The 19,735-nt window shown below is 38.5% G+C and overlaps 1 protein-coding gene across 3 annotated transcripts in view; it reads left to right on the top strand.

The window, feature by feature from the left end:
• The window catches only part of DCLK1 (doublecortin like kinase 1), a 405,519-nt gene extending 386,219 nt beyond the window's left edge, over nt 1–19,300 (top strand). For 2 of the 3 annotated variants that reach the window (XM_072611906.1, XM_072611907.1), the window contains one exon: nt 18,339–19,300. In XM_072611906.1, the coding sequence (XP_072468007.1) occupies nt 18,339–18,503 (165 nt within the window). In that variant the 3' untranslated portion in view covers nt 18,504–19,300. The remainder of the gene's footprint in view (nt 1–18,338) is intronic. The other variant, XM_072611909.1, reaches the window with a different exon arrangement.
• The last annotated feature ends 435 nt before the right edge of the window (nt 19,301–19,735 follow it).

The raw sequence follows: 19,735 nt of genomic DNA, 5'->3' as shown, positions 1-19,735 counted from the left end.
TGGGCTAGAGCAGTAGTGTGTCTTTTTTGTGAGGCTATTAAATGTTGTCATGCTCTGTTGTTAAAAGGTATGGATGGGGTCAAGAAAAAAATGCATCTTACCCCGTGCAACTTTTAAAGAGTGGTTCTCGTAAAGCAGCGTGACTTTGCAGCTTTACAAAAGAACAGATCTATGGCCAGCTCCGTTGCCAGCTACTGGACATCCAATCCCAAGTCGAAAAGTTGCAATGAACTATTTGCTTTGGACTTCTTTAGCTTTTTAGGAAAGGAGCTCCCTGCTGAATGTCAGGGCACTGCTGGAAATACAGATGCCTCTGCATAAGCACGGGCACTTCCCAATCTCCCTCCCCTGGGACTTAATCTGTAACAGGAAGTTTGGGGGCTTTAATCTTGGCTCCCTGGAAAATGGAGAGTCGGAAGAGACTGGTGGGGGTCGCTGCTTTCTAAGGAAGCATTAACTTTCAAAGCCAAATTATGGCTCTAGACAAAGTCTCAAGACAGGGAGAAATGTTTAGTTTTGCAGCTGGGCCTTGATACTGAAGAGCTAGTTATTGGACTGAGATGCCTAAAGGGGTCAGAAGCACCACTTATTGCAACTTACAGGGCCTTGAATGTTCAATAAAAGAAATGCTGGAATGGTGAGACATCTGCATTGCATTTTAACAAATCAAATAGGTTACTCACAATTTTCTGAGAGCCCTTCTTTATAGGGATCCCAGTAATTTGAAGATGTCTTTTCTTTGAATTGTGTGTTGCTAGGGCCAATCAGTTGCCATGGGAATCCAGTTCTTAATCCTTTGGGCGTAAGTACTATGTATGTGAAAATACTGTGTTTTTCTCTGAGATTCTTGGTTACCTATTATTGATTCAAAATTGCCCAGAATCATCTCTGATTTTCAGCTGTGGATCAAACTTTGCTTTCTTCTCTCAGATTTAAAAGCAAAATGTAAGATTTTTTTGTTTATTTTTTTGTACATTTTTTAACATCCACAGAAATAGCTTGTCTAATGGCACAATAGAGCCTGTATCATAAGTGTTCTTGTAGAAAAAAAGCTCATCTTGTTATCATTATGAAATGATAATAGCAAATGCCAAAGAACACGTCCATAGAAATTAGAATACTTTCATTTCGTTGGAGAACTTTTTGTCTCCTCCTTTTAAGTAAAATCTCGATTTCCCCTTGGGGTACTACATCCCTTGCAATTCTCCAGGGCAGGTTACTCCTTGTTCTATTTTACAAGACTTACTGGCAAGAGGAAGGGCTGACATACTTCTCATTCCCTAAAGGCATATTCACACCATTTTCCCTAAATAGGCTTTCCTCCTTCAAAATTCTTGTAATTAATGCACCCTCTCCCCTTCTTTACTGCTGTCATTTGTCAGCCTCTAGGTTAATATCTTCCCTTTTTCAATGACTTGAGCACATTGGATAATATTTTCTGTCTACCCTATCCCCAATCTGTCTCATTTCCTGTCATCCTACAAAATGTCAAACGTACGTTGGTGACCACTTTGCTATGCTTACTCTCATAGCCATTCACCCAATTTGATTTGAATAGCCATTATCTCCAACCCATTTTAGCCCCACACCAGCATGTTTATACCCAAGATGTTACCATCCTTCGTAAATATCCCTGGATAATACAATAGGATTCTGAGCTTTGGGATTTGGTTCTACTTCTTTTACCACTACCATTCCTTCACTCATATTCCTTATCTTTCTCCTGCATAGTAAACCACTGGTCCCATGGTTCCTTCCTGTTATCCCAGTCTATCTTCTCCACTCTGGTTTTCACTTGCCTCCCTATTAATCTTTAATCTCACTATCAACTATTCCAGTGATCCATTGGACAGCCAGTCCAGAATGGCTTGCCCACTTGTCTTCGTGCCATTCTTAACCTAGGCAGTAACTACCATTTTATTACTAGTCCATGCCCACCTCAAGCTACTAAGTCTTGCTAGAGAAAGTCACATAATCAGGCTGATTTCATCCTTTCTAAATTGATGCTGTAGAGCCTTAGCTGTTCTAAACTATTAGTCAAACAATAAGTATTTATTAAAGTCCCTACTATGTGCAAAGCATCCTAAAGGGTGCCAGGGATACAAGTTCAAAAAATGAAACAATCCCTACTTAGAAGTAGTTTATGTTTCTAATTCTCATATATCTAAGTATATGTAAGTACCAACAGCATAAATATAAAGTGAATAAATATGCGTACATATATACACAAAGGCATTAGGAGCTGAGGACATCTGGAAAAGCTTTATGTAGAAAATGGTCTTTGGAGCTATTTCTTAAAGGAAAAAAGACACTCTGTGAACTAGAGGTAAGGAGAGGTTGAATTCTGAGCTTGTGAAATGGCCAGAGGGTGGGGATTAGGGTAAAAGTTCCCTAAGTGGGGGGAAGGTGTTTGGTTTTTTTGTCCTAGAGGCAATAGGAAACCACTGGACTTGATAAGGAAGTAATAGGAACAGATCTGTGCTTACGGAAAATTAGCAATAGTGTGTAGTATAGGAGTAGGGAGGAATTTAAGGCTAGGAAACCAATTAGAAGGTTGTTTCAATAATCCAAGTGAGAGGTGATAACCACCTGAACTAAGGTGGTAGCTGTGTAAATGGAGAGAATAGAATGGTGGACAAATGATTGTATATATGACATTCAGAATAGTAAGGAGTCCAGGAAAATACCAAGGTCACAAACCCAAGAGACTAGGAAAATGGTGATATATTCAGCAGAAATAAAGAAGTTTATACAGTGGGAGAGGATTTGAGGAGGGGGATATTAATAAGTTTGCGATATCTGGGACATTCAAGTGGAAGTGTCTAATATGCCGTTGTTACTGTGAAATTCAAAGTCAGAGGAAAGACTGGGTCTAGATCAGGGGTTGGGAAACTAAATCCTCAAGGCCACATGTGGCCCTCTATCTGTGAAATTTGGATTCAGTCAAAGGGCCATACTTAAGGACCTAGAGGGCTAAGTGTGGCCTTGAAACCACAGGTTCCCCACCTCTCATCCACTTATATAGATCTGAAAGTCATTCATATAGTTAAACTTGTGGCTGTTGTTGAAGTAAGACAGAGTGTGTAGAAAAGGTTACCAAGAGAAGAGGGTTAAGGGCAGAACTTTGGGGAATACCCACACTTAGGAGGCATAATATGAATGATGAGTCAATAAAAGAGATTGTAAAAAAAGTGGTCAGACAAGTACAAGGCAAATTAGAAAAGAACAGCGTTATGAAAAACCAGAGAATGGTTTGGAGTGATGAAGGCTGGGAAAAAACCATCAGATTTGGTCATGAAGACCTGGCAGTAACTTTGGAGTGATTTCAGTGGAGTGATGAGAGCAGAAGGCATATTGCAGAGTTAAGAAAGGACAGGAAAGGAAGTGGAAGCAATAAGTAGAAACAAATTTTTCCACGAAGTTTGGCTAAGAAATGGAGGAATGATATAGGATAGCCTGAGGAAATGGTATGGTTTAATAAAGGTATTTTATGGATGGGAGAGACTTAGGTGTACTTGAAGGCAGTAGAGAAGGAACCAGTAGATAGAGAAGCTGAAGCTTTGAAAGAGAGAAAAGCAGTGATCAGGAGATACAATTAGCTGGAGAAGACAAGAAAAGATAGATATAAACAAGTGTAGAGAAGTTGATCTTGGCAAGGAAAATGGCTACTTCTTTATCAAAACCTAGAGGAAAGGAAGAGATGGTAAGAGACAGTGATAAGGGATTTTGAGATGGAGAAAATGGGGGGAAAGGGAGCCTCAAATTTTCTTTTAGCAAAGTAAGGGCAAAGTCCTCAGCTGAAATGTATGTTCAGGTTGGGGGACTTGTGAGGAAGGGGGGAAAAGTTTGGAAGAGCTTCTGTGGAGATCAAGATAGGGAATCAATTAGAGAGGACTACTTTGATGTAGTGAGGACTCAACTAAGGTTGGATGACATCAATTTATGATGTTCCTATTCAGTACGATTGTGAGACTTAACTCTACTTGCATTCAGCAGCTAGTGAGAGCAGAGGAGGATAGTGGACGCAATGCGGAACTAAAGTCTGGCAAGAGATAAGTGGTGCACGAACATGGGGTTAAGGGATTTGAGAGCAGAGGACAGTGTAGAGTTGAAATGGCTATTTATTGGGTTGAGATTGGAGAGGGAAGAAGTAATACTGAGGGGTAGAGAGACTGGAGGTCTAGGTGAGGACAATGAATAAGTTTAGGAGGGGTAAGGCATATGGCAAGATGATTATCATCAGATAGGGGAAATGACATTTTCATCCTTTTTCACTAATACATTTTTTAAAAAGTTTATACCCAATAATTACACTTCCCCAGCAGTCATTCAATCTTAAAGCCTTCATGATATGATTTCTGCCTGTTACTCTAATGAAATTTTTCTCTCAAAGGTCACCAATGACCTCTTTAATATAAAATCCAATGACCTTTTCCCAGTCCTTAGCCTCCTTAACTTTACTGTATCTCTTGACATGGTTGACTGTCCCCTTCTTTGTACTCTGTCCTGATGCTTCTTACTCTTTAACCACTCCTTTATGGTGTTCCTTGACTCATCTTCCTGTTCCTCACCCCCTAATGATGATGCCCAAAGTTCTGTACTTTTTCATCTAAATTCTTTTCCTTATAGTCTTATCCCCTTCCACAATTTTAACTTTCACCTCTACTTGGATACCTCCTTCTCTACACCCCAGGTCCACATTGCCTATTCACTATCAGATTTTTCCACCTGGGTATTCTAACTTACCATATCCAGAACCAAACTCATATGTCTCTAAAAAACAAATAACTATTCTTCATTCTTCCCTATTTATATTGAAAGAACTACCATTTACTCAATTCTGGCCATTGACCTTTCAATGCTTTCTTCTCCTCCTCCACTTCCAGGATCCAATCAGTTGCCAGTCCTGTTGATTTTATCTACATAAACCCTCACATTCATTGTCCCCTTTTAAGTGCTGTTGTCACCATTGTAGCCCAGGCACTCATTGCAACTCACCAGAATTACTTTGGGAATCCCTTCACTTGTCTCTCTAGCACTAGTTCTCCCCTTCTTATATAGCCCTAGTATTGAGAAAGCACTTCCACTGATTTGATAGCATCACTCCTGCATTCATATTCCTTCAATGGCCCCCTTCTTGCCCACCAAATAAAGTTCCTGACTCCTTTGCCTGTCATTCAAACCCTTCCTTTCCAGTGTTAATTCCTTCAACTCCCAGCCATACATTCTGTGGTCCAAAAAAGACTAATCCCTATCCTTCATAGCCATTCTGTTCTTGTGGATCCCAGAGATTTTGTGAATGTCTTTCCCTATCCCAACCACAGCCCCCACAAACACATACTACTGTCATCTTACCTTTCCTTCAAGATACAGCTCCCCTGCCCACTCTTCCATGAAGCCTTCCCCAATTGCTCCTCTCTGAGTTAGACATTACCTTTCCTTGTTCAGACTTTGCATAGCTACCACATGGTACTTCTTTTATGCACTTATAATTTGGGCCATATAATATCAAATATAAGCCCCATGAGGTAAGGACAATGTTTCACTTCATACTGACCTCCAAGGCTAGCTCAGGGGTCTTTAAAGCATAAGAACTTAATAAATGTTTATTTAAAGGGAGCATGATATAGTGGGTAGAGCAGTGGAATTGGAACCAGGAAGACCTGTATTCAAACCCTGCTTTACCTACTTAGGAACTATGTGAGCAAGTCACTCAGCTTCTCTCCAGCTCGGTTTCCTTAGCTATAACATGGGGTGAATATCAATGCCTGGAATATGTCCTACTGCATAGGATTACTGTGCAGCTCAAAGGCGGTAATATATATAAAACACTTTAACAAACTTAGTAAGGCTTTTCTAAAAAAAAAAAAAGGCAGCATATGTAAAATTCAGTTATAATTGTTGAGTTTACTGTGGGGAGTGAAATAGATTAGTTGCACAGTTCAGTAGTTCTCAACAGAGAAATTTTGTGTGCATTAAAATTTTATAAGTGAAATCACTAAATTTTGAAAATTTGGAATAATCTAATCCATATCATCTATGGGAATGTTATTATAAAAACCATCTTTCCCAAAATCATGGGCATTGATAATTGAAAGTAAAGCATCACATCCCCCAGGTGATTTGTAATGTATTTTCCTTTTTAGTTTTACTAAGAATTTATGACCTCAAATAACTTAACTAAACCCTGTAAATATACTTGAAAATACTGTTCAAAAGGCTTGCTTCTGGAATACTGTGTAGAAACTCTTCTTAGAGCATCTGTGCAGAAAGCAGTTATCTCACCTTCTGTGTGGTGAAGTATTGCCCTGAGAGTCAAAAAAACCTCAACATAAATCCTGTCTCAGACATTTGCCAGCTGCGTGACCCTGGACAAGTCAGCTCTAGTGTTGTCATCTGTAAGTTAAAGATAATCAATGTATCAAATGAGATGATGATAATAACTGCTAACACCTATATAGTACTCACTATGTGCTAGGCATTGTGCTAAGCGCTTTACAATTAATATCTCATTTGATCCTCACAACAACCCTGCGAGACAATGCTATTATTATTACCATCTCCATTTTCCAGATGAGGAAACTGAGGCAAACAGAGGTCAAATGACTTGCTCAGAGTCATACTGCTAGTTACGTGCCGGAGGGCAGAACTGAACTTGGGTCTTCCCTATTCCAAGCTCAGCCTTCTGAGCACCACAGCGCCACCTAATGAAGTGCTTTACAAAGCTTCTGCTGTTCAGTCCTTTGTCAGTCGTGTCTGACTTTTCTTGGCAGAGATACCACAGTGGTTTGCTATTTCCTTCTCCAGCTCATTTTACAGATGAAGAAGCTGAGGCAAATAGGGTTGTGAGTTGCCCAGAGTCACAGATCTTAAAGTACTTTGTAAATACTAGCTGTTATTAAATTAGGAGCTAGAAGTACCTTCTGAAGTTATTTTGCCCTAATACCCACATTTTACAGAGTAGAAATGGGCCCAGAGAAGTGAACTGACCCAGCTCATGGTCACAGGGAGTAAAGAAACTCGTCTAGAATTCACAGCTCCTGTGACTCCAAAACCCATGTTCCTTTTGTAGTTTGTAGCACCTTTAACAGTAGATGCATCCCTGAGCAGTTAGGAGTAAATCAAATCTTGATAAGTTGTCAACTTTTAGAAGTCACTATACCAAAGAACCTTTGATTTACCTGCTTTTGTAAAATAATCGTTATAATATGAGCTAAATAATTCATGAGTTTTTTTTTTTAAAGCAAGGTACACGTGGTTCTTTGGGGGTTTTTGTTATGAATAATAAGGTAGGAACAAATTGAAAATTCCAATTTAGTTTTTAATATATTTCTAGAACACCCAGTGCTCTTGATGAAACAAGTTTGTGACCTTTCTCTTCTGAAGATGAGCTCAGAACTCGCCAGATATCACTAATGAAGATCAATGACTGTCATTTTCATCATCCACTTAATTTATGTCACAAAATGATCACACATTTTAGCCCATTTGAGACTCTAGGTGAAGGAGGGCTGTGACTAAAAGACAGTTTTGAAAACATATTGAGAAGTATGACTTTTTAGACAGTATCACCAGTCCTGAAACTAATCAAAAGACTAAATGGGCTAATAATTCTGTATCTAGAAACCAGGTTAGAAGGTTTCTCAATTCCATTCTGTAGAATCTCCCTGCTTACTGCATTAACGACCACCTTTACTACTGGAAATTCTATATCATTTACATGGATATACATTGTCATCCCTGGCAAGATCCCAAGGAGTGAGGGGGTGGATGGGGGAAGAGGGAAAAGCTAGGATTTGGTTGTTCTCTTTAATAAATATATATACAAACATATATATATACATATACATATATATACACACATACACATACACATACATATATATGGTGTCTATATGTGTATGTATATATGTATGTGTGTATGTGTATATATACATATATATGTATATATACACACATATTCATTATTCCCACTAAGTTCTCCCCCCATCCAAATTTTAAGAGAAGCTAAAAGTGCTATAAGGTCACCTGAAGGAGAAATCAATAACACTTGTTTTGAGGAAGGGGAGAAGAAGGAAGAATCAAGGAAGGTTCTGTGGAGGAGGTAGAGGAGAGGGGTCTTATAGGATGGAGAGGATTTCAACAGATAGATAAAGAACAGTATAGTCAATACAGCAACTGAGGGAGAGAAGGAAATCGAAGGGGTAAGTCTCACTTTAATATTAACTAGCCATATGACCTGAAGTCTCAAATATAAATATATATATGTATACATATATACATATTATATATGTTATATACAACATATTATATATAAGTTATATAAAACATGTATATATAATTTTAAATACAATTATAAGCCAAGTGGAAAATGAATTGGATAGAAATTTGGATAGATTTGTCAATTTCATTTTGCCAGCAAGCAAAGCATTTCCAAAATGGCAAGCAAATTGCAACCATGTCCCTACAGAGTGAGAGAGAACTGGGAATGAAGGAAAGGGTTTCTTAGATTAATGCATGAACATCTGCATCTACAGCTCAGTCTCCTAGGTAGTATGAATAATGGATGGACTAAAAAGCAAAATGCACAATAATGTTCTTTTATTAATGAAATGAAGATTTTTTGATGGCTAGCAATAAATTAAGAGGAAGCAAAAAAAGAAAAAACTCACTATTTGCTTCTGAAAAAATGCAGTTACTTAAATCCAATAATTACTGACATGACAGAAAACATTGCCTCATAACTAAAAGGAGGCTGTTCCTACTGCAAATCTTGCATGCATCCCAGAGCAGAAATGCTTGTGGCCTGAAGGCTGAGAATTACAATTTTTGCTAAGAAAACAGATTAGCGAGGTGCATAGTAGATAGATGATGATGTTTTAATAATTATTATAATTTTGCAGCAGAAAGAGACCTTAGAAATATTTTGGTCCAATCCTCTCATTTTATAAAGAAGTAAATTGAGGTTCAGAAAGGATTAAGTGACTTGCCAAGACCACATCGCCAATTAGTGGCAGTACAGTAATCTTTTCCTGACTTGGTCTAGTACTTTTCTGAAGGAATCAAGTTAAAATGGCAGGTGTTAGAGAAATGTTAGCTAAGTCAGATCACAAAAACATAGCTAAAACATATCTTATCTTGTGTTTTACTCATGCCCAAATGCTTTCCTCACTTGGGCAGAAGAGGGAAATTAGACCCAGAGAGCCAATTCCATCAATTAGACTCTTAGAGAATTGCCTGGTGGCATAGCAACGGTCACATAGCTAGTACACACAAGGACTTTTAAACTTATACTCCAAGGTCCACCCCTCTGTGTACGCCATGACTGCCTTTTCCCCCCTCTATATATTAGGGAGGTATGCAGTACATATAAGATGTATTATGTATGTGAATAAGATTTCCAAATGTAATGCCAAAAGCAAGTTCTGAAAGATTCCAGAGCAATTCATGTAGACTACCGAAGGCCTATAAACACCAAAAAGTTAAATGTTGATTATGATGGAGTAACTCTAGTTTTGCAGTACTTCATTCTAAGGAAACACTTACTAGTCCTCATCATGGTACAGAGGTGTCCCTGGACTCTCAAAAGCTAGAGTGCAAGCTCCAGCAGTGTCTACCCATCCAGAAGGGGTTCAAGGTCAAACCCCAAAATAGACTACATCTGGTTATCCAGGGACCACATTAACTAAATTTGAAGAAGTTCATTATTTTGTTGGCTATATGGTAATTAATTTTTCTACCACACATAGTTAGTGTACCAAGGCCCCAGGGGTTCTGATTTGCTTCTACAATCCAACAGAATCACAGATCCTTGAAGCCTGATGTGCTGTGATTCTCTCAGAACTAAGTTCTGAGAGAATCACAGAGATAAGATGGTTTTCTGACCTCAAGAAGTTTATAGCCTACTAGAGGGTAGTGGAGTGGATGTGAGGCACACAAATTAATACAAATTAGAAGTGAGGAAATTGAATTAAGCTAGGTCCCAGTTAGTAAAAATAATGTATCCTACGAAGTAACAGTTGCACATATTTGAATTCCCACTGTTTGAGGTTGTAATTTTGTAAAATATGGTCATTATTTCCAACCCAATGGAAAGATACAGTGCAAAGTCAAATAATTCCACTGCTTCATGGATTCCTTATCCCTGCTAAATTTTCTCTCCATCCAAATTTTAAGAGAAGCTAAAAATGCTATAAGATCACATGAAAGAGGATTTAATAACAGCTATTTTGAGGAAGGGGAGAAGAAGGAAGAATCAAGGAAGGCTCCATGGAGGAGGCAGATGAGAGGGGTCTTGTAGGATGGAAAGGATTTCGTCAGATAGAGAACAGTATAGTCACTAGGACAATGAAGGAGAGAAGGAAATCTAAAAGTTAAATTTCACTTTAATATTAACCAGCCATATGACCTGGAGAAGGTCCCTTTAACATCTCTGGGTCTCAGTTTTCTTACCTGTAATATTTAAATAATAATATAGAACTTGCCCTACCTCCAACACAAGATTATTATAAGGATGTATGAGGTTGTGTAGCATTGTGACCTTGGCAAACCAGTCACTTTTTCTGCACCTTAGTTCCTTCATCTGTAAAATGAGGGAATGGGACGAGATGGTTTCTAAGATCCCTTCTATCTCAAAATCTACCTCCTGTATACACAACTATGGTCTTCAAAATGTCATGTGTCATAAAATGCAAGCCATTTTTTAATAAGCCATCAATCTGATAGAAATTTTATTGTAACAATATAGGCTATCAGCCAGTTACATTACAGGAATTTATTATTATGTAAATCTCCTGGTAATAGAATCAGTCATGAAAAACTGCCTTTTGAATTGTTTTCAAAGTACATCTTCATTTGTTTAAGAAATCCACTGGTGTTGGTGAATCCACCAAGGCATTAAAATAACTGACTTTATGTTATTCTTCAGTTTTCATATTAGCTTTATTTTCCCCCAGACAGCCACTTATTCATTTTTTATTACACAGTTCATGCTTTTTCTATGCTAAACATCCATATCAAAGTAAGTTATTCCCCATAATTTTTTAAAAAATCAAATATTCATATTGGTTAATGGGCAGCTAAGTGGCACAGTGGATAGAGTACCAGGCCTGAAGTCAAGAAAACTTATCTTCCTGAGTTCAAATCTGGTCCTAAGACATTTCCTAGCTGTGTGACCCTGAACAAGTCACTTAATCCTGCTTGCCACAGTTCCACATCTGTAAAATGAGCTGGAGAAGGAAATGGTAAACCAGTACAGGATCTTTGCCGAGAAAATCTCAAATGGAGTCACAAAGAGTCAGACATGACTGAAACAATTGAACACCAACATTCTGCTTAATGGGTTTTATTGACCTGTTATTATGACTGTATCCTAGGACATCGTATAACTAATGCTATTACCGACTTATTTTAAAATAGCAAAATTAAAGTTTCATTTAGGTAACAGTAGTAAACTCTGATTCCCAAGAGTTTCTCATGTTTACCTTATCTTAGTTGAGAATTGGCACTGAAATGTTATCACACAAGCTGGAGATTTATACTTTCAGAAGTCTTACAAAAAATTCTTTAAGAAGATTTCAGGTCCCCTTGTGAATTGTTAGTGATGCCATAACTTACTAAAGAAATGTATGATAAATCTAAATCTATTGCATAACCCATTCATTTGGTTCTTATGCACCAATAAACCTTTCAACCAGGTAATACTTCAGTGGATCTATGATATCATTGATATAGGTCACACCTACAATGGTACAAATTGAGATCCATGCCTGCTTTCTCATCCTGTCTGACTCTCGTCTGCGTAGTCCCATAAATTCTATACAGACATCCGTCTAGTATGCTGGGTGCCTTTTGGATTTCTTGACATCCTGTGGTAAATAATGCAGCAGATTGACTGTCCATCAGTTAGCCCTCAATCTTAATATTTATACATAACCATCCTATCTCCTTCTGTGGTCATAAATCTCCTGTATCATGGTCCTTTGGGCTGCTTTGTATGTGCAATCCATCATTTATAATATGCTGTACTATTCATGCCCTCTATGTATCTCTACATTGCCACTGGAGTTAACCTCAGTTTTGATCTCTTAAAGATTGTGATAATCCATGATTCAGTACCACACAGCATCACTAGAAGAATGTTGCTGTTAAAAAAAATTGTTTCAAGGATAAACTGTGATTTATGTCAGAATTATGTAGAATACCATATAGACTTATAGTAGATCAGATAAGGAGTGTTAGATTAGGAATCAGATGAACTGAGTTTGAATCCTTCGATTACTCAATTCTGCTAAGAAACTGAAAAATTGTAATTTTATTAAGCAATATAAAATAATTAAATATTGAGCTTATACCAAATGTATAACTTTCAGGGGCACACAAATGGAGGGAGTCTATCCACTCTAGTTCTGTATTGCCCAAATCAGAAAAGTGAGAGAGAGAGAAAGAAAGAAAGAGGAAGAGAGAGAGAGAGAGAGAGAGATGGATGTGTGTGCCTTAGATATTTTTTTGCTAGGAGATCCAGAATTTAAATGATCTTGCCTCTATTACTGGCTGCAGTGCAGATGCCCAGTGTGGTTACAGCTTAATGGATTTTGGGGAAAATGCCTTCAAATGAGCTCCGTTAAATATTTGGCATGATAGTACTTTTAGGGATTCATTTTACCAGGGCATGACTATCTTCTTCATTTTGTCCTATTTTCTCTGTTCTGATGTGCCTATGAAAAGATATTCAACTGTAAAAGAAAATGAATATAGCTTATATTTTAAAAGCCATTTTACTGTATAAATAGATGAAATGTGTAACCAACTTCTTGGATCCATCGAATGAGCAGAAATACATAGCCCAATTCTATGTTTATGATAGTGCCTTGGGACAGTAGTCATGTCAAGACTTAAAGTAACATATAAGACAATGTGACACCATCTGAAACTCAGGTTCTCATTTATTTAGATGGTCATTAAGCACTTTCTATATACTTATGATGAGTGGGGCATGACTCAACATTTCAACAGATATTCATGAATAACCTATTATGAGTGAGGCATTAAGGTATCTAGAACATAGTCTCTACCCCTGAGGATCTTACAGCCTAGTGTAGGTATGAGAAGACTTGCACATAGCTTAATATAATACAAAGTAGACCATGTAGGGACAGCTAGGTGGTGCAATGGATAGAACACTGACCTTGGAGACAGGAGAACCTAAGTTCAAATCTGGCCTCAAATACTTACTAGCTGTGTGACCCTGTCAAGGTCACCTAACTCTGTTTGTCTTAGTCCCTCATCTGTGAAATGAGCTGGAGAAGGAAATGGCAAACCACATGGAGTCATAGAACACAACTGAAACAACTCAGCTTTTTGGTAAGAGATGTTTGTCTACAGACAACCTGATGGTGCAATGGATAGAGCATTGGACCTAAATTCAAATCCAATCTCAGACTCTTACTAGCTGTATGACCCTGGGAAAGTCATTTAGCCTCTCTTTGCCTCAGTTTCCTCAACTGTAAAATGGGGATAATCACAGCACCTACTTCCTAAGACTGTTGTTTCACTTAAGGTAATATTTGTAAAGTGTTTAGCACAGGACCTTGCATGTAGTAGGTCCTATATAAATGCTTATTCCCTTACCCACCTTTATGTGATATAAAATTAGAGGAAAAGATCAGTGTAGAGCCAGGGAAGAATTGATTGTTGAGTTAGCATTGGATCTAGGTCTTAAATTCAGTTCAACAGATGTGTTAAAATTTAGTAGAACTAGAAGTAATACTGAGAATTTGTATGTATAGTTGAAAGAGAGCTCACCTCAGAGCCAGAAAAACTTGGGTTCAGATCTTGCCCCTGACAGGTACTGTCTGCTCAGTGACTCTGGGCAAGTCACTTAAACATTAACTACTCTAAGAGACTCCCTGTGTGTGTTCATCCTTCGTTGCCAAAGAAGACCATGCCATCAGAGAAATAATGACATGACTTGCACTTGACTTTGTTTTGAGGGAGGGAGGGCTGTGCAGGTCACCAGCCTCACTTCTCCTCCAGAGCCATCTGAATCCAGTGACCAGATATTCATCAGGATGACTGGAGATGACCCAGGATGAGGCAATTGGGTTAAGTGACTCACCCAAGGTCACACAACTAGTGAGGGTCAGGTGTCTGAGGTGAGACTTGAACTCAGGTCCTCCTGACTCCTGCACTGGTGCTCTATCCACTGCACCACCTAGCTGCCCCAAGAGATTCCCTGAGACAGAGGGAAAAGGTGCCAACCTGATATTAGTTGGAGTTTCCTTATCTCAGACTTCCCTGTAGCAATGATATTAGATGTTTAGTCCCTATCCTTACCATCTGTATGCTAGGCCCTAGGGCTTCAAGGCAGAAATCCTTGCCTTCTAGGGGCTTATATACTATTCTGTGTGAAAAATAGATAGCTATAATAGAAATGGGGAGACAAGGGGCTCAAGAAATAGAGAGGGATGTGGGGCATATACAGAGGGTAACTGATTTGGCTAGAGCAGGGATTCTTAACCTGGACTCTGTAAAAAAAAAAAAAAAAAAAGATAATCGATAGATAGATGAATGAATGGAGACAGATAACCACATTTCATATTACTGACTTTATTTGTAATCTTAGAGATTTTATTTTATAAAACATTATTCTGAGAAAGAGTCCATAATCTTCACCAGATTGCTAACTAGGTCCATAGAACACATGTACACACACAACACATACACAGGGGATTCAGAACCCCTGGGATAGAGTAAGATAAACCAGGAAAGGTGAATCAGAGCCCAATGTGTACAGGCTATGGGGTAGACTTTGTTTTGGTAGTCACCATGAAGATAATAGGGCAGAAATAAGCAAGCATATTCAGAGGACTCTGAGTATCACAGTCTTCTTGGAGTAAAGAAGATTCCTATTCATGAGATAAGACTGGAAAAGTAGGTTTTGGCCACACAGTGTATGGCACCGAATGCTTAAAGAGTTTGGACTTTATCTTACAAATAATAGGGAGCCATGAACAACCTTTGAGCAGGAAAACGACCTGCTGAAAGATTAATCAATCTGCTGTATTTATAAAGGGCCTACTATGTGCCAGGTACTATGTATCTTGGTATACAAAAAAGGCAAAGAAACAAGCAAGGGGGGAAAAAGTCACTGCTCTCAAGAGTTCAGTCTAATGGGGGAGATGACAAGCAAACAAGTATGTACTAACAAAATATACACAAGATAAATATGGAAAGGTTTCGAGGGAAGGTACTAAGATTAAGGAAAACTGGGAAAGGTTTCTTGCAGAAGGTGAGATTTTAGCTGAAACTTGAAGAAAGCCAGGGAAGCTAGGATGCAGGGGTAAGGAGTGAGAAGGTTCCTGCATGGGGACAGTCAATGAAAACAGTCAGGAGATGATGTGTCTACTTTAAAGAACAGACTCAAATCACTAGATCTGAGAGGATCTGGAGGTAAGGTATAAGAAAACTGGAAAAGTAGGAGGAAGCCAAGAGAAAATGGGGGTTTCAACTAGGGTCATGGCAGTATAGGGATGAGAAGAAGATAGATATTGACAGAACTAGTCATCTAAGGAAGGACAGATGCTTGGTTCTGTTGTCTGCTAGTTGTGTAATTTTGGGTCAACAGCTTAACCTGGAGATGAAAAAATTGGCAAAATTCCCAGTGCACAGAACAAAATTAAAATGTTAAGTGGGAAATGTTTAATGAAATAAAATATTTAAATACAACATAATGTTAAATATAACATAAATACAATACAACATAGGTGATGTTAATTTGAGGTTTTCAAAGTCACAGGGACCCTTTTCTATTTGAGTTTGGTACCACTGGATTAACAACTCTTTGGGCCTCACTTAACAGATTAGACCAGATAATCTTTAAGGGAGTTGGCAGCTGAATGACTGATACCAAAAAGACAACAATCAGATTTCTATTTTCCATCACATAGGATCATCACACAACCTTGAACCTTAAAAAAAAAGGGGAAGGGAGGAAACCTAGAAGCTGAATTGTAAGTCTCAGAAAAATTAAAAGGATGGAGTTTGCGGAAATGAAATAAATAAACAAAATTCAGTGTGAAGGGAATTTTTATCTTTGTCCACTGTTAAGCATCACTCTTAAAGCATTGGAAAGAGAACTCCCCTTATGGGGTTAAAAGAACATTAGGGAAGAAACAAGAATAACTCAAGAAGAGATTGAACTTTAAACCTATCAGGGCCATTGCTTAAAGCAAACTTAACTGCTCCAAGGTTGAGGAGTGCTAAACAAATACAGGGCCCTAGAGACTGGCAGTCAATCTCAGGGGGATGGGGAGATGGGAATTTACTTCAATAGGTAAAGCTGGGTAGGACAAGAGGAGAGAGATTCAAGGGTTTTTAGTGTTTAGAAAACCCAAGGGAAATAAAGGTAATGTCAGGAAAGTGGCCATGCCAGTTACTTCAAGAAAAGTTACTCTCAGATATTTTTAAAAGCTCAAAATTTCCCCCTATTTCTTACTGTTTGTCTAGCCTGTTTTAGCTCTTCCATTTGGTATTTCCATCTACTTATGTTTTAAATTCCATTCTGAATCCAGTTTTAAAGCAAAAGATCGGTATTCCGTTTTTATAGCAGTGCGTTTTTTTCTTCCTTTCTCCAGAAGCTTTAAGTAGAAATGTTTTAATTACCAAGAGGAGAGTGTGTCTGACTTTGGGATTAAGTGCAGAATGATAGTTATGCGATTCAGACTAAATAGACCTCTATTTCTTGAGAACACTCGTATATACACAATCAGTAGGTTTTCAGTTTGCCACGGGCTCATCTTGACCATGTTTTAAATAAAAGTTAGGAATTTGGTCTTATGATAACCAGAAAATGATCATAAAGTCAGTAAGCATAAGAGCTGGAAATATATACGAGGGTGAAGCTGAATGTAGCAAAGGAATTAAAGGTAAACAACTGTGTTAATACTCTGGCCCTGTTATTTAGAAACTAGACATGACTTATTAAAGTTTATCTTCCTCATTGATTCCTAACAATGTTATACAGAGCCTAGATAGGGAAAAAAGGAGCAACTCAGCCCAACGATTCCATTTGCTGTACTCGTTCTACACACTGTCTCCTCTTCTCTCTTTATTACTTCATTTGGGGGCTTTGATTGCCCTATTTTAGATCTTAGATTGCAGTAATGCTATTCTGCAGTTGTATGAGGGATTTAGACCTTACTTTGTTCTCAGAACCAGTCTGGCTATAAATTTATCTCTGGTCTTTGAAGAAGTTAACAGTAAATTTTCAAGAGGAAAAATGGTGGCATATATCCCAGTAGAGGAAAAATAATCTCCTGAAAACAATAACCTCTAGGCTACATCGTTTTTAAAAAGGACTTTCATGGGAGGAAACTTTCAACTTTTATGTGTATTTGATATTTTTCTTTGGTTTTTTACTTGCTCTTCTCCTCTGTTTAAGCTTTCTTTGTGAGACTGAGCCTCCCCTTCCCACACCTGTTAAATCTCTCGTGAAGTCATGAGGTTCCAATTCTGATGTCATAGCCACTTCCAGGGCTGGAGCCAATTATCACACACATGAGCTTATAACTTGGTAGTAGGTTCAAGTAGGACAAGAATGACTGGGGGAGCCAGGGTGTTCAAAGCTATGTAATATGACAGAGACCTTCCAAAAAGGAAGATTTGATCATATAATTTGTAGGTGGAATCAGTGGGGGTGGTCCCACTTCAGGCAAGAATTAGCCTCATTAATATTAAACCAATTCTAATCAGATTCACTGGTCCTTCTCAACAACTAAACAGAAAGAAAGAAAAAAAAAGTCAGATCATTTAGCTTGAGGCACAACGGTAAAAGAGTTGGAGGAGGAGCTCATATCTCAGGTGCCATGTCTGATGGTTTCATCACCTTTCATCTTGATCAGCTAGAATGTTGATGAACACACCCTACAACAGCCCACCTTAGGTCATATCACACCGACAGCCCTACAGCTAGAGTTTGTCAGTAACTCTCAGGCTAGACTACATGGGGCAGAGGTTAATCTGTATGTAGCTGAGTTGAAATCTGAATCTCAGACTATATGGAACTAATGTCCCCCAGAAGTTAAGCATATGGCATCCATCCATGCTGCACACACTTGATGATGCCCTGGCTGCTTCTTCAGTCCCCAGGATCTGTGTTTTCATAAGTTGTGAAGCAGCATGACCTGCTTTGTCAACCAGACTGAATGAAAATGGACAGGTTCACGAGGCCTGCATATTCTCTCATATCTCTCAAATGACTCCAGAAGGGGGATGGTGTGCATTCATTTTGAATTTCGCCCAGCCTAATTTTATTCTTTCTCATTTTATGCCCCTGCCAGACCACCGCTCTTGATAAGGAGAGGCAGGTTTTCCGACGAAGACGCAACCCGGATGTGAGGAGCCGATATAAGGCACAACAAGCTCCCCCTGAACTCAACTCTGAATCGGAAGACTATTCACCAAGTTCATCGGAGACTGTTCGCTCACCTAATTCGCCCTTTTAATAAAACAAACAAACAAACAAACCCTTTTACAAAAATCACAGCCCTCACTTAACCCTTTGAGACTCTTAAATTCTCCAAACTTGTGTGAAACAGTTTCATCTGATCTATCTGGCACTAAAATGTTTGAATGACAGAAAAGAAGGTGTGCTTATGGTAACTTTGAACCCATTTCCTTATGATGAGTAAGATGACACGTTCATTGTTGAGGTGGCAATTTGCTGCTAATAGGATCCTCAAAGGGTTAAGTCTATTTTGCGATTCCTTTTTTTTTTCTTTTTAAAGATAGAAGCAATGAATGTTTTCATCAGCCAAGCTAGGATCTGCAGTATGTCACTATAGCACACGTTAACCCTCTGAATGCATCAATTTCTTTAACATTGGAAGCCCTTGTTAGGGAATTATTCAGGCCTTTTTGACTTAGATGCACATGTTTCTGTGCTGCCAATCTGGATAGTTAAGGTGATGCAGTCAGTGACTCAGCTGGATGTCCAGAATGTAATCTTGCTCTTTCCTCTTTGTGGGTTTACTAATGGCAGCTTACTAACATGGGTGGGTGTAAGAAACAAAACAAAACAAAAATCCTCTTAGAAAGGTAAATGGATTTATGGTAGCTATTGATGTCAGTCCCAATGGGGTCTGGCTCCTAGAAGAGAGAGAATTGGGTTCATGTCAGGGGAAATAGGTGGTGCTCAACCCCAACAAGTCTACTTATGATGGTGTGCTGATGCCCCTGTAAATGCTGCTTCCACATCATCCGCTGCTAGTGCCAATGTAGACTCTCGGGAATAGGTCTATCCCATCTTTATCTTAGTGTGTGAGGATCTAATCAGTATCACATTTTTTTCTACAAAAAAAAAAACAACCAGAAAATACTGGTAGAAAAAAAGCAATAATCTTGCCAGTTTTTCTGGAGCACTGGAATTTCCAGCACAAAGATGGAAAATGATCTGGTTCTTCAGCACTTTGGGTTCCTCCTGCTCTGAGATGTATATATACCATAACCACCAATATATAGGGGAACTAGGAGAAAGGGAGGGAGACTCTTGCCTTCTTTGCAAGACAGTAGTAAAGGTTAGCTGAAGGGGAGGAAAAAAGTAGAAAGATGATTCTGAGTTTTCTTTAGAAGGAGAAAGAATAAAAATGCTTTTTTAACCAAAAATATTGGTGATACTATTTAAACCACATGCATTGCTTTAGACTACCTACCTAGGCTCTCCCTGGTAACACATCAG

The sequence above is a fragment of the Notamacropus eugenii genome, chromosome 5, assembly GCF_028372415.1.
Source record: "Notamacropus eugenii isolate mMacEug1 chromosome 5, mMacEug1.pri_v2, whole genome shotgun sequence".
In the NCBI taxonomy this organism is placed as follows: domain Eukaryota; kingdom Metazoa; phylum Chordata; class Mammalia; order Diprotodontia; family Macropodidae; genus Notamacropus; species Notamacropus eugenii.
This window is presented reverse-complemented; position numbering and strand designations above follow the sequence as displayed.